This window comes from Condylura cristata, unplaced genomic scaffold (assembly GCF_000260355.1).
Source record: "Condylura cristata isolate star-nosed mole 26May11 unplaced genomic scaffold, ConCri1.0 scaffold00006, whole genome shotgun sequence".
Classification (NCBI taxonomy): domain Eukaryota; kingdom Metazoa; phylum Chordata; class Mammalia; order Eulipotyphla; family Talpidae; genus Condylura; species Condylura cristata.
The window spans coordinates 38,055,551-38,071,972 of NW_004567107.1; the positions used below are offsets into that span (position 1 = coordinate 38,055,551).

A 16,422-nucleotide genomic window follows, 5' to 3' on the forward strand; every position below is an offset into this window, starting at 1 on the left:
GTAGAGAAAAGGGGGAAATATTACAATTATCTTGACTAAAAGAGTCATTAGAAATAATAATAGAAGAGGGGTTGAGAGATAGAGAAGGGAAAAAATGCAGTGAAGTGTTTTCATAAAACATTCTTGGTTAAGATAAAGGAAGATAAATCTGAGAACTCCCAAATAGAACATTATTAAAGGATACAGGTTAGGATTATGTAATACACACTGAGGTACCCAATAATTCATCCTCCCATCCATTCCTTGAGCAAATATTTTTAAGCACTACATGCCAGGTATTTTACTAGGTACAGACTATATGATGGAAGCAAGCCCGATGCAATCATTGTCTTCAGTTGTTCACAATATGAAGAAAGACAAGAAAAACCTCTAGTTTGTTTACTGTGAGCACAGGTTGGGTAAGCAGGATACCATCCACTAACCTGGATGGAGTCCACAGTTTTCTCTTCTTGCTACCCATACTTAGTTACAACTTGCCATGATTTTTCATTGCAATAAAAATTCTTTAAGAGAAAGAACATATGTAAAATTGAAAATGTCTCTGGTATAATAACTTTCAAGCTTTAAAAACATAACCTCAAGTAAAACAAATGTTACATCTTTGTCCAGAATATGCATATATGCTTCCATGTACAAAACTGGAGTCAAGTTTTTATAAAACACTATTTACCCTTGCATATTTTCTAGTCTCTGATTTTTTTTTTCTTTAATGCTGCTATCAACGTGCTAAACTGAGTTCACAATGCATTAGTGTGTCAGGGTCACAGTTTGAAAATTACTACTTCTAGACAAGTGTTTATCAGGTAGGGTGAGAGGGCCAATTTACCCATACTTATAAGGTCTGGAGACATTTAGTGGGGAGGGGTAAGTTGCTACTGGCATCTAATATATAGAGGACAGGATGGTGATGATACTAAACATCCTCCCCAATGCTGGGTGACAGAAATGTCTGGTTTATAAATTGCTAAGATTGAGAAAATGCTAAAGAATGGTTGTGTATCAGATCAGTGCTTTTCAAACCTACACATTTTACAGCATAGCAAAACATTCCCCCCAAAATTTGTAGGACCAGAATAAAATTGCCCACTTTTTATTTTGACAGGGACATTACAAATAAAATAGTTATCTGTCACTCTAAGAAGACCTATAGCATCAAAGATGAGTAAAAGCAACTTCAGAGGCCTTTAAGCCAAATAAATTTAGCTATCTGAAAAATCTTTCTACATAGTTTCTCCAGTTTGTATATCACCTCTAGTAAAAAGATCATCATTGACCAGACTAGTCTACAGTCTGATTTTTCACAGATTTCTCCATGCATGAATTAGACTGCAGCTAATCAGCAGTCATTTCAAGGTCAGAGCAGCTCGAATACAGGTACTCTGTGCAACTGACTGAAAGAAGAGCTGTGTCTTTGATGACAGGCATGCAGGTCCAGGTTGACATCTTTGTTGGGAGAAGGAGCCACAGGGTATCCTGCCAGCAGAACTGCAAGCAACCTACTTTCTGCTCAAGACCATGCTCTATTAAGTACCGTGCTGAATGCCGACTTTTTTGTTATGTTAGATACCCTTAATTATAAGAAATAAAACACACTTTCTTTTTAGAGTAAATAGTACAAATATGAAGAGAATTAGGAATGGGGTGAGGCCAAGCAAGATCAGATTTGCCAGCGGAATAAAAAGGACCTTGTGACCATGACCCTGTTGTCAAAAAATGTCATTTGGGCTTATTTAAAGAGGATTAGTGGTCAAAAAATCCACTAGGGCAAAGACCAGTGTGAGTAGTTCACTCTTTATGTATCTGGAAGGTACATGATTTTCTGCCACCTTCCCTACTATCACTTGAACCTTTTAGGTCTTGTCCTTCCTATCTCCTGAAATCCCAAGTCATGTCTGGTTGGGATAACCTTCTGGGTCTATTGTTGGGGCCCTTTGCGAGCTTGAGTTTCCTACTATGAGAGTTGGATGATTCCACATCAATTCAGATCTCTAAGACCCCTCAAGTAAACACGCGAAATTCCTGAGTGAGTTATAGGTTTAAACAAACTCAAGTACAGATCTTATTCAGGCAGGGGCCTGCAGCTCCCTTCAGACTATCCTAAATCATAGCTATTGATCCAATTCCCAGTGGAGGAGAATGACATTTAGGCAATAGAATTCTCCTTGTAGGACCAAGTTACACTTAAGATTTCATCAAGTGGGATTTATAAAGAAATGTTATCTTTGTTTATAGAAAGAAAAAGTTTATTAAAGAGAAAAGAAACACAAAGTAGGACTCCTAGGTCAGTGGAACCTGGGCCAGGGAGGGTGAGGAAACCTGAGAAATGATATCTTTATCATGGCATTGCTTTTCACATTGTTATTAATTAATGAATCAGCCATCATATTAGATTGAAAATTTTTTATTCACCCTTATGAGCTCAGTGCCTAGGATAATATAACACACTAGAAATGCTCCTAAGTCTTGAATGAGTTAATGTTTGATTGAATGAAGGTTACTTTTTGTTACTGTCACCTTAATATAAATGCTGAAAGCAAATGCTTTCAAATGTGTCCATAAAAAAAGAGTATTCAAGTTCACTCTTCAGAAGCATATACAAAAAGGTAGTGATTATAGGCATATAAGGATGCTAGTTCTTTGAAATAAAAACTTTTCTCCAAAGGAATCATAAATCTACTTGTTGGATAGGAAAACTCTCCCTATACATATGCATAACACTGATTGCAAAGGGGGTTTGAATCTGAGCCATATCTGACATGAGAACAGTGAAAATCCAAGTTGAATTCAAGCTTTTGTTTACTTGGCAAAAGATACATTTTCTTTGTGGACTTCAAAGATGTTAAAATTGTTTAGTTAAGACTCTAGATGATAGACTATTAATTTAATTTTAGAATTATTAATATAGTTTACAGCTACTCTGTCAGCCATTATATATATATATATATATTTTATGTAAATCTAATCCAAGTGAGAAAAGAAAGTTACCTTTCCTATTTGGTTTGAGAATGATCTGCTATCTAGGGTTTTAAAAGAAAATTACCCCTGAGAATCAGCTATATTTCTTGACATATTAGAAGCATAAAGCCAATAGAATCAAAGGCTACAAAGAAACATTTGACAATCCTCTTTAAAGATTTAATGGGTAAATGATTTATATACCAAGGTAGTGTTGCTTGGTGGCATATTCATCAAGCTAACAAATGAAAACTTTTAGATGTATTTGCAGAGTCACAAAGAAATTATTATATACTTGGGAGAAATGGTGACATTCCCAACTTATGAAGACTTTGTTTGTCAATGTGTCTCATACTGTATGAGATTTGTGCTTCTATAACCACTGAATTTGAAGCCTAAACTACACTCAAAAGAAAACCATGCGAGAGACAGATAAATTAATTAATTCTATTCATAATATATAGAGAGGCACTGTAAATAAAACCCATCATCACTTTTAATTTTCTTCATAAAGATTTTTCAAAACAGGAGGCCACATGGGGAATATTGAGAAAAAAACAAAAGAATATTTCAGTGAGAGAGTCTTTGCCTGTCTTAACTTTACAAATGAATAAATGCTGTCCATCTGATTAACTGTTAAACACATGACATGAGCCAACGGGGCAGCATGCATTAAATAGAGAGGTTATAATTCATCACACCATCTGAGACACTAGAGACTGGGAGTGGTGAAAAACAGGACTGTCCCATCAAACCAACAGCAGTGCATGTACTGTTACCATTTCAACAACTGGAGACCAATTATCTCCAAATCTTAGGATATTTCTTTTTTAATTAAATTTAATTATTTTTAATTGAGAAAATACTGGATACCCTATCAGGCATTACCATTGTACTGTACACACCACCACATAACCCGTACTCTACCACCATAGTCTATGAGCTCCCTTTCCTCTTTGTTTTTATCCCTTTCCTATTCCTTCCCCTCTCTGAGTGCTTCAGTTCTACAGGTTAGTTTTTTAAGCTTGGTTTAATCTGATTCCTAGTGTAGTTACTCTATAGTCCACACATTAGTGGCTCAATTTAGTATTTAGCTTTCTCCTTCTGAGTTAGTTCATTTAGCATTATCCCTACCGAATTTATCCATGTTGTCACAAATAGCATAAGCTTATCTTTTTTGATCACTGAGTAGTAGTGGTCCATTGTGTACATATACCATATCTTGATTTACTCATCTGTTGTTGGGCGCTTAGATTGTTTCCATAATATAGCTATAGTAAATAGTATTGCAATGAATGTTAGAGTGTAATTTTCCTTTCAAATTAGTGTATTTTTAATTTTCTGGGTAGATGCCTAAAAGTAGAATTATTAGGACACATGGCAGATCCATTTTTAATGTTTGAGACACCTTACTACTGCTTTCCATTAGAGGGTAGTACAGTTTGCATTCCCACCAGCCATGCAGGAATATTCCTTTTCCATATCTGTTGGTGTGATACCTGCTTGTTCAATGTCTGGCAACAGCCCACCTGGTGCATATGAAAACATTGTGTCCAAGGGAACATCCTTGGAAACCAAGAACATGGGCAGAAGTCATGCAGGCACAGCCTAGCATTTCAATAAAGTACCAATTAAGGAAAGAAATCCTGGTTGTGTGTGAGGAAGCTGCCATTCTCACAAGTATTAGATAATACCTCATTGTGGTCTTGCTTTGCATTCCCTGAACAATAAGTTGTGGTGAACAATTTTTCATGTACCTATTTGCAGTTTATATGTCTTCTTTGGAGACGTGTCTGTTTAGTTCTTCTGCTCATTTTTTTAATTATGTTATTTGTTTTGTTTTTATAAAGTTTAAAGTTCTTTGCTATCTTTGATATCAGTAACTTGTCAGATATATGGCATACCAATATTTTCTCCCATTCAGTGGGATGTTTTTTCATTGCAGTTATGGTTTCTCTCACCTTGGGAAGTTTTTAAAGTTTTAAGTTTTAACAGTCCCAGCTGTTTATGTTCTTTTTTGAAATCCCTAGGATACTTTGTAATGTTTCTTTAATCCTACCTCTAGAAATAGATTATATTGATTGGCAAAAGACACTAGGTGGTAGAAGAGTGGGACCAAAGACAGAATTTTAAAAGTATATCACATATTAGTAATCACTGTATTTGAGTATATCTGGCATGAGACACATGAAGATCAATTTACCCCTTTCAAAACTAAAAGAAAACACCTGATTACCTGTGTAAGCTCCTATGCCTAAAATCTGAATATTCTGGTTTAAATAATTTGAAAAGTATCATAAGAGTATATAACATGTGAACTTAAGAACAATTTTAGTGCACACTGCCATGAATTCATAAGCAATGCTCATTGCATAAATTAGTTCCTTTGGCTTCAAAGCATTTCATTCATTCACATTAGAAACAAATGAACAAGTCTTTCTTTATGAATAGATTATAGAATTAAAATGGTCTTTCATTATGAACATGACTGTTGAGTGAGCATTTCCCCCTTTTCATCCAAGAAATCATTCAAAAGCAGCAAAGGAAATGGAAAAGTAAAAAGCAAACTAGATTTCTGGCAAAAATCAGAAGTCACAATTCCAAAATTAGTAGTGAAAGCAGTGAAAAGACAGGGAGAGACAAATGGAAGAGGCTGAGATTATGTACTATAGTGAGAAAGCTCAGGAATGAGATTGCCCAGAGTTGAGAGTGTCAGCCAAAGTATAGTTCTCTGGTTGTACAGATAAACTCTCTCATTGGAACATACTTGATAAAATATAAACTTTCTTAAATCTAACACATTGGAAATATTTAACAGTGCACAATCTAGTGGGGAATTTCCGCCAAGTTTCAGACAAAAGCCTTTAACCAAAGGAGTAAGAGGAATTTCAAAATTCCAGATCTACTGATCCCCTAAGGTTGTTTGCCAACATTGCACATGGACAATGGTTTCAGGGTTGGAGGAATGAAAGTCTAGCCCAAGAGCCCAACTAGGGGGTATGTTGAACAAGAAAAGTCCTCTATGTATAATAGACTCTGTGCTCAATAACACAATTTTCTCCTTATTTCCTAGGACTATAAAGGGTAAAATTCTCAGTTCCCTCGCAGTTAGTGGGGCCATATGAATGAATCTGGATAATAAAATAAATATGAGCAAAAATGTGTTGTTTCAGGACTCAGACAATGAAAGTTCTTCCACAATTCTCAACTTTCCTCCCCTGCTAGAGTAACTGATGCTAGAGACTCAGTGAGCAACTCTGAGTCCCACATTATCTATGCGAAGGAAAGCCTATCTGCCACCAGAAATTTATGGCAGACGTTGTAGGAGCAGGAAACAAATCTTTATGTGTTAAGCCAATGAGATTTTTGTTCTAGTCTAGCTTAAGTTCTAGTCTATCCTAACCAAGAAATTCATATAGGAAGTGAATAAAATTATAACAAAAATCTAAAATACAGGGATTGATTAGGAACCAGGAAGAAGATAACAAAGAAAATTATATCAAACGTTAAAAGGGCCAAACATTTGATAGCCAGAGTAGATAAAAGCCCAATCATCTACCTGGGAAGATCAGCAAAGAGACTGGAAAACAGTTTGTCATTCTGTGTGTAAATTTTTATTGTTTTTTGTTTGTTTGTTTCTTTTTTCTTTTTTCTTTTGCTAAGGTAGTGAGGTAGAAAAGGGAAATAATTGGCTAGTTTAGATGATTATAAACAGAAAATTTCAGAATGTGGAACACTGGAATTCTGGAAGAGTCAACAACTTTTAGATCCTAACAGTAAAAGAGAAAGACCTTGAGGCAAAGTTCAGTAAAGCTTAGTCTCGCAGCAAAATTCATCCTATTGCTAGGCCTTTCCACTGAATTAAGTTACACAGGAGCAAATATCTGCTTAGAGATAGCCAAAGAGAAATTAGATCTAGAGATTCTGATTTCTGTAACTACAGCAGTTTCACATGCAAGGTGACTTCAGGAGGAAGCAATAAAAATCCCTAGTCTGAGAATTTTGTCTGGAAAGAAATTAGAGTAAGGTTAGCAACTAACTGAATTCAAACAAATAAGAAACGAAGTTTTTGAGAACTGTATTTGCAAGAAACCTGCATTTAAAAATCCTTTAACTGTTCAACATTTATAGGATCATTTGACCTCTAACATTTCGGAGAAGAGGAAATGAACTGAGAAAACCAACCAACAAGAGAAAAGAGTTTATTCTACAATACACATTGCAGTTGTGGAGAGATAAGAGAATAATTGAGAATAATGACTAATTATTAAAAATAAGAGAATAATTGTAAAAATCACATATAAAGCCAAAGAACAATGGGAAAGGGCAATTCTTCCTAGAAAGGAGAACCAGGTCAGGGGTATATATAGATAAAGATGTCTATAGATAGTATACATCCATAAGATTGCCTCCTTCCAAAGGGTATAATATGCATCTTGTTCAATGTCATATCCCAAGCCCATTGAGAACCTGAACATAACAATGGCGCAAGAATAATTGTTTTAAATAAATTTCATTCAAAAAAAACCTTTTTTTAGAAAGAAGGATATGAAAAATGATGATTTTTAAAAAGCTGACATAGGGGCCTCCCTGGAGGCACAAGGAGTTAAGGGGATAAGTTTCAGCACTATCAAGTTATTGGCAGCTACTGTGGCCTGAGTTCCATCCCAGGCTAGGGCCAGGTCCACATAGTACAGCAGACCTCTCCAGCATCACCTGCTGCTCCCCTCAGCAGTGTATTTCAGTAGATCCACTAGCAGAGTGTTCTGCTCCCCACTCTGTCTCCGGTCAAATCCTCTCAAACCCCCTAGCAGCACCTCTGGCCTGTACCTCAGCTCATGTATGCATAAATATATACAATAAATCTTTTTTAAAATAAAAACTGATTTGATGCTTCTGGCTCCTAGCTAAGCATTTCAGTGTTTTACTTAAGTGTTTAAAAACTTGTGAAAGATTCATACATTTTAATTTCAAAATATTTTTCCTGCTACTTTTTATAAAAGGAGGCTAAATTCTTTGTAATAAATTAATATAATTATATTAATTCTTTCATTTGATTGAATCTAGAATAATCTGATTGGGGAGCTAATATTTTGCAGAAGAAATATTATAATTTTCCTGTCAATTTTAGTTAGCTTTTTTGGTGCATCAAACTTAGTTAAATAAAGAAAATCCAGTGTGACTAATAATTATAGGGTAACTATATTTCAAAAAAAAAGAAACACTAATAAAATATTAATGGTTATCAAAACAGTGTTACAATGTTAAAATTTATTCAAAAATAACTTTTCAAAGCACTATAAGCTATGTTCATGTAATCTTTCTTCAAATTTTTATTTCTACCTATTACATGTAAAATCAGTTTTTTAAACTACATTTGGTAAATTGTTGGGGTAGGGGTGGGGTTTTAATGTCAAAATAATTAGCTAATGTAAGAAATCATCAACATATTAATAAGCTATATTTTAATTTTTACTATAAATTTGGATATTTGGCATTTAGTATTCATTTCCCATGCTATGGACATAGTAGATAACAGGCATCCATGGAATAGGATGGGGTTTAGTAGAGATACATAGTATCGCCAACCCAGGATGCCTTCTTTCACCTTTCCTGTGGCTTTTAGGAATCATTGCCATATTTCTATATAACTTTGCACAGTCAAAGTAACCTAAAGGGATATCTGACCAAGGGATGAGCATCTACCCTGGGCTGTTTTATTTTAATTCAGAACTGAAAAAAACTTTAAAACCAACCTTTTTGTGTGAGATAAAGATGCAAAATGGATATTCTAGAACTGCAGGAGTCATGTTTCCTATAATCTTCAATGATAAGACAAAGCAAATAAAGAGGAGGAGAAAGGAAAATAAAGTAAGACCTGTTATACTTGTATTGCTTGTTCCTAAGGGCATTTCTGCCCTTCTTAGCTGTAGTCTCTTACTTCTTTGGGCTAGTACAAGTTGAACATCTGTCACTTCCAATCCAAAGAATTCTAAGCAATACATACATAAAATTTTCAATGGGGTGATTTTCTGGAGCAACTTGAAGTTTAACAATGCTAATTCCAATGTTAACAAAAACCCTGCGCGTGAGTATACCAATGCCCACAGACAGAGCTTCTCCTTTACCGAAATGTCAGTAAGCCCACATTTTTTTCATATCTACCATCCCTGCCTCTCCATATTCTTACCTAGATCATTAATGGGAGAAAGAAAACTTGGTGAAAAAATACTTGTATTTACCTGTGAACGGAAAGATTACACAAGCATTATGATGAGGAAGGGCTCTGATGGCTCCTTTGGCTAGTGTGGGACATTTTTTCAACGGTATGGAGCTGGGTCAGGTAAGATACTTGTACACAACAATAATCTTTCTGGCCCAAGTACATTCGCACAGAGAAATGCCTGTTCTGTAATGTCTAACTTAATTGGATTCACTTTACAAGCAAAATGTCTTATTTTGGCCAATGTCAATTAAGTTGAGCAAAATCTCATACAAAGATCAAAGCCCAACGATACTATAACCACTGCTTTTCAGAAAAGGATTTGAATTTCCTAAAAGAGAATAGCATTGAAAGAAAAAAATATAGTCAGAACAAAAGGTTACAGAGTCTCCTAGATTTCATTTTGAAAAATAGAAAATAAGGTGCTTTGCCACCCCCACTCCCAAACTACTACATTCAAAAGCATTTGTGGGTGTGTGCGTATGTTGAGTAAGACTGTAGGACTAGATTAAAAATAACCATCGCGTAGGATCTACCATTATAGAATACAGACAAGAATGAAAGTGTGGTTAAACCAAATGAATGTGAACAGCATCACACTTTCTACCCAACATAAACTAGCAATTAAAAGATATTTTAAAAAGACTCATAATAAACCATTAAGAGTGACTAAGACTATGTAAGAGATAAAATATTGTGTCTAAATTCTGATCAGAGAATGCTTGGGGAAAAGCTATAGAAAAGGGTATCACACATTTGGGTATTTTTTCTTTATGATTATTGTTAAAAAAAAAAAGCCATCCACTATGAAAAATGTAGAAGTGGCAAAAAGGAAAAGGACAAATAATTCATAAACCTATTACTCCTTAGTATAGTCTATTATATGGTGACTATCACCCTTTAGGTCTTTTTTCAACATATTTAAACACAATGTTTAAAAAAAGAGAACCCATGACATTGTACTTTTCTCTCTTATAGTGAGATTATACTTTTCAGATGTTAATCTTTGCACTTTTCTTTACTGAATTTCCTTTAAAATAACCAGCCATATTTGTCTTGAGAAGAAGTAGTACTTTTTTGCTAGAAATATTAAGAAAAATATAGCACTGCGGATTATGTCTAACAAAATGTCTGAGTTTTTTGGGTAATGAGATTTATATATATATATATATATATATATATAACAGTTTATTTTTACATCATTTTGTACATTTTTTTCCCATTTTAATTGTAATCCCCGCGGGTTTCCCATCACCAAGACACCCGTGTGCCATCACCATAATCCCGTGCACTTCCCACCCCCTCCGCGTTTTTGATCCCATTCCCTACTCCACCCCCGCAAAATGTCTCTGGTATATGGTTGTTCATTATTTTTGTTATTTTCCATGAGTGAGAGATTTTTGTTGAAATTCAGGCATTGTTGAGAAATAAAAGGTTGTCTAAATTTCATAAGCTTCCGTAAATAAGACCCAGAAGTTACCTAATATGTAATACAGGTTAAACAATCTTATAATTTACCTCTTAAAGCAATACACTTTAGAAAATGAAAGCAGTGCTGTTAAAAAGTCTCAGACAATGAGAACTATCTTATACACACTACTCAACCATCACAAAAGATAAACTAATGCCATTGGTGGCAACATGGAAGTTATTTGGAAGGGATTGTTAAGCAAAATAAGCCAGAACAGAATAACTACTGGATGATGTCACTTATATGTGGAAAATAGAGAAACCAAACAAAGGGTCAGACCTTTGAAAACTGACTTTAGGTCTACAGCATCTAAGAGGAAGGGGCAGGAATGAGAATGGGTGCAGGAAGTAGGGGCGAGGGGAGGGAGAAGAAAAGCACAAAGAACTATGATGGAGAACTGTGGGTGCTCTGATGGTAGGACAGCTATGGTTATCACACCTAAGTGGAATAAATTTTCAACTGACATTGTGAACTGTTAAAGGAAAGAGAAAGACTATATGGATTTCAAGAAAGAGGCAGTTTGTGACATAGGATTCCTAACAGGTTTTCCCTTCCCCTTTGCCTTTTTGTCCTGGCTTTTGAGTGTGTTAGAGATGGGAGGAGATTGGTTTGCTGGTAGAACATCTAACTTGATATTCAGAAGACTCAAAATACTTCCAGGTTAGTTCCCAAGACAATTACCTATTGAATATAGAAACAATAGTAAAGCGATTTAGAAAATTCATCTCTATTTTCTATTTAAGTACAATATAATGATATTCTGGTACCTTGAAACTGGGTTCTCCTTTAAACCTGGAGTGCCTGAAATACATATGAACTCCCTGTTCAAATAGCACTTAGTAGGGGCTAAGTCTGAAGCGTGTCCCAGAAAGCTCTTTGGTTTCTATCATCTTTGCAAATGATTTTGTATGAGTGTTTAACACTGTGAAGTTCCCTTTCCACAATTGGCACATTTTATTTTTCTTTCCTTTCTCTTTGTTTTCTTTCTATGATGAGGTTCAGTATGGAGGAGAGTAAAATACCAAAGCTCTTTATTTTAGGGTTTAAGGAGAGAAAAATAATTGAAATTATAATTAAATAAAATTAACCCAAGCACTTAAAACTAAGTGTCACCATGGAGACCAGAGTATGAACTGTCTCCATGGAGACTTGAGTTAATTTTTTGCTTTAAATTATCATCACTCATTACCAGATGTCAACTTCGCCAAGGAAGAGATGAATAAAAATAAACAAATAAATGAAAATATAAGAACTAGAACTAGACTTACACCAGAGAATTTACACAGGGAAAGTCTAGTTGTTCTGGTTTTTAGAATTCCATTAATCCAATGAATGGGAAGATATCCTAAAGAATATTTTGACTCGATTCAGAATTTCTATTTTGTTTAAGATTTATTTATTCATACAGAACTGGGGTACAGGCCAGAGGTTCAGGAGTGGTGAGAGGATTCACCAGAGACAGAGTAGGGAGCACAGCAGGTAGATAGACGAAGTACACTGCTGAGGGGAGGAGCAGGCAAGACAGGAGAGGTCTGCCATGCTGCCATGTGGGTTACCTCCCTCCCGGGTGGCTAGGGATCACTGATGGGGTAAAAGAAATTGAACTCACACTGAAGTGGCTGTGGCTAGCTTTGTAGTGCTGAGGTTTAGCCCACTGCATCACTAGGGAGGGCCTGGAATTTCTTTTTATTTTTAATATTTATTATTCTTATGCAGAAGAACTGGGATATAGGCCAGAGATATTGGGGTGAGAGGACTCACCAGAGAGAGTGGGGAACAGAACAAGTGGATCTACTGAAATACACTGCTGAGGGGAGCAGATGGCCAGACAACAGAGGTCTGTGTTACAGTATGTAGGTGAGCTCCCTTGCATGGGGATCAAACCATGCTAACTCATGCTGCAGTGGCTGGGGATAGCTTTATAGTGCTTAACCCCTGTGTTACCAGGGCAGTCCTCAATTCAGAATTTCTAATGGAACCATCTAATGGTTTCATAAATACTTCAAGATAGGATAGAAAATATAACTTCTAGAAAAGAGTTTCTCACTCAGAAACATCAAGGTGTGATAGAGGTGATATGGTTCTTTATCTCCCACTCCAACTTCAGAAAAGAGATGGCTCCTTGGTAATATCTTGTATCAGTACTGGACCAGAGATACTCCTAACAACTATTTTGAGTAGTAATCATACTGGTGTTAGATGCTACATAAAAGGAAAGACAGGAATCATTTAAATGTTTAAACTATTGAGTTGTTGAAATTGTCATGACACTTGTTTCAGAAAGAAATTCTAGGATGTAGATGAATTCACAATGAACAATGAAGATCAACTGTATTTGCCAACCTACACATATTCCCTGTAGTGCTATTTCCTATTTTACCTTACTTGCCTCTTCTCTTTGGTGTAAATATGGAGCTCCTATTCTTCCCTTCAAACAAATACACAGACTTTTGTGTAAATATGGAGCTCCTATTCTTCCCTTCAAACAAATACACAGACTTACATCCCTCCTTCTGTTTCCACTTTATACAAATCATAGTATATGCTGAATTTATTGACATTAATTTTTTTACTGATCTATAGAATTCCATGAGATCAATGACCATATATGTGAATATTATTGCCAGGTTATGCAAAAAAAAAAAACTGTTTCACATACAATACCTTGTTTAATATTACAATAATCTTATCATTCCCCATGTAGTAGTTGCAAAAATGGTCAAGAGCAGTCTTATAATATCACATAGCTACAGAGTTGATACTCAAACCACAAGCTCAAACTTTCAACCACTGTTGTCCTAAATAAATACCATTAGCTACCATATATTGCTGACTGCTGACTATGTGCCAGGCTAAATGCTTTATACAAATCATTACCTCTGTGTCTCCAACATGGAGCAAACTGCCATACACATGCACATAGATCAAATTTAATTCTTCCTGTTCCAAAACCATTTTTTTTTTTTAAGATCAACAGCATGAAAACTATCTCCATTTACAGCAGAGTCCAGAATGGCCTTCAGTTATATACCAACCAACCTTTTCTTCCACCAAGTTCCTCATCTCCTTCTCATTTATGCTCTTTTGTGGTTTTGCTATTGATGTCTACAATATCCATAGGGCAACTTCCAAAGCAATAGTGCCAAAGAAAGAAGCACTGTCTGCTTAAAAATGGTCTCTCTTAAATTTCTAGTATATTCATATTACTGATATTTACATTATGATCTAAATACTTATGGAGTAAACAGAAGCAAGAAAAATGTAAATGCTTTTTCTTTATGGTCTGAGTAAGCACTGTATGGGATTTAAAGAAAATTTTCTGCTTCCCAATGTACTTTCAGGTGTTAAATCTATATAACTTCACAGAGTTCAAACTATTCTGAGCCAATTTTAGAGAGGAAAAGTAGAAGTAAGGAGTGGACTTATGGAAAAGTGTGTAGACAATAGCAACTTTGCAAGACAGAAGCTTATGGCTCACATATATTATATGAAAATATGACATCAAATAGACTAAGTCTTATGATTAGAGTGAAAAATCATCTTCTCTCAAAGACAAAAGTATGAAAGAGATCAGAATAACTTCATTTCTTTCTTCCCCAGAATAGTCCAAATACTCTAAAAACAATTGTCAAACAGTGGCCAAGATAACTGACCCAGAGGAAAATATTCTAAATGCCATACAAGTCTCCATTTTTCTCCAGGTTTTTGTCATGGTTTTGCTATTACTTACTACACTGCTTAACAAAACAGAATCTCTATGTAAATTTAAATTTCAAGATCTAAGGGACAGGAGAGATATCAAATACCCCTGGTGGTCAGGCAAGAACTTAACTGTGCAATTTCTAGCCAGAACAGTCCCTAGTAGCCAAGAATTTGTTTGGGAAACTGCTCTAAGTCATTCAGTGTGGCCCACTGTCCCAGCCTCCCCAAGAAATGGCAGCATCATTGACCATTCTTCAAACAGACATCTTTCTGTTGTACCCTTCCTTTTAGGACTAGGTACTTATCTGGGGGATGTGATCTCCAGCCTTCCAAAAGGATCCTCCATTCTATCCTCCACCATATGGGTAGATCTATGATCTCAGTGGTCAGGTTGATGCCTGCAGCAGGTCTTAGTGTCAGCTCAGGAGATGCTGTGGTGGGTTCTCCTATTTCCTCACTGTTCTAGCTTTTTCACTCCCACCCTCTCCATTTCTTTCAAAAGATTTTCTTTTCTTTTTCCTCTCTCCTTTCCTATCCCACTTCTCTCATCTCAACTTTTTTCTTACTTCTTTCCCCCCTTCTTTTCCTTTTTCTCATTCTCTTCTGCTTATTCTCTGCTCACTGCACTTATTCTCCTAACATTACTCCCCTTTCCTCTGCTTCCATATCTCCTTCCCTCTGCCCCTCTCCCAGCACCCAGGAACTGTGGAAAGTCTCTCACCAGGAAGACACCAACACAGGCTTCGAGTATTTCTTGTGGTGGGAACGGAGGGTCAGGGAGCCTTTACGCTCCAGTAAGTCGGTGGGTCCAAGCTCAATCCAGTATTGTTTACTGCTGCACCATTCTTGGCAGCTGTCATAGCGCTCCATGGCAGCTCTCCAGGTAAAGACCTCAGATGATTTCCCTCTGCACCTGTGCTGCTTCAGCTGCCAACACTAACCAAGATTCTGTGTCTCCCATCTCCTTAGCAACCTGGGGCGGGTCAATGGATAGGGCAGGCCAATAGAGGGCAGAACCTTCAAACCCAAAGGTAGTGGTTTCCTGGACAGTTTTAGTTATGAATTAGAAAGAAAATACACTTCCCAGAATGCAATGAGAAGATGACAGAGCTAAGTAGGTACCAGGAGGGAGAGATGCATCTTGGGATCTGTAGTTTTCCCACTTCTGTCTCATTCTCAAAATAATTGGAGAAGAATTAAAGGGAAACTTGGGTCACTTACAGGCTAAGGGGAACAGAGGACTGTTCAAGCAGTCTGAGGTTGAAAAGAATGACCTGCTGGCTAAAGTTTCAGCTGCTCATTTAGACTTACTGGACATGAATTTCTTCCTCTAAAAACTAAGGAGGTAATGGACTGTGAAGAGGGTGAAGTGGACCCAAGAATATGAGGTAACATCAGTCTGTAGCATCAAAGACCCAAATTCTAGGTCAGGGCTCTGATTCCTTTAGTTCTTCAGGCATTACCAAGTTCTCTTTTGCAACATTTCATGTTTTTGTGACAACACAAATTTATCACATTTGTTTTGACTTACATGCAAGGAGATTCTTTAAAAGATTATGGCATCACATCAAAAAATTAGATGTCTTACAGAAGGAAGGTGCTTGTTGTATTTTTAAAGTTTTGAGAAAATGATTCTCGACACATTAGAATTTATTCCAACATCAGATGACCACTTAAAAGCAGCAATGACTTAATTAAGGATGATCCTCTGCCCTAGCATAGTGCTTAGTGCTTGGCATCACTCAGTGTTGAATGAACAAATGAATGAATATTATATTTGATTGTCTTAAATTTACCTGGGCTTCCATAAGCTCCAGAAACATCTTTTTTTGTGAAGTTCACAAAATTCAAATTTAAAAACAGAAAAGAGATACCATTAGAGTCTTTGCTTTTGCAAGATTGTAGCACTTGTACAAGTAGTGAGGTGCTCTTCCTGCTCAGTTTTCACAAATTTTATTATCACAGTTACTAAGTGCTTTTCTGTGGAATGTGGTACCCAGTGTGGATACCTGTGGTACAGCTCTATTTTACTGAGAGCCAGTTAAGCCATGCTATTTAAAACCACATAAAT

The 16,422-nt window shown here is 36.1% G+C and overlaps 1 protein-coding gene across 1 annotated transcript in view; it reads right to left on the reverse strand.

Moving 5' to 3' along the window:
* Positions 1-15,221, reverse strand: part of LOC101632022 (chromosome unknown open reading frame, human C9orf135) — a 60,902-nt gene extending 45,681 nt beyond the window's left edge. The window contains exon 1 of the mRNA XM_004677994.2: positions 15,073-15,221. Coding sequence (XP_004678051.1) covers positions 15,073-15,221 — 149 coding nt within the window. The remainder of the gene's footprint in view (positions 1-15,072) is intronic.
* Between the last annotated feature and the right edge of the window lie 1,201 nt (positions 15,222-16,422).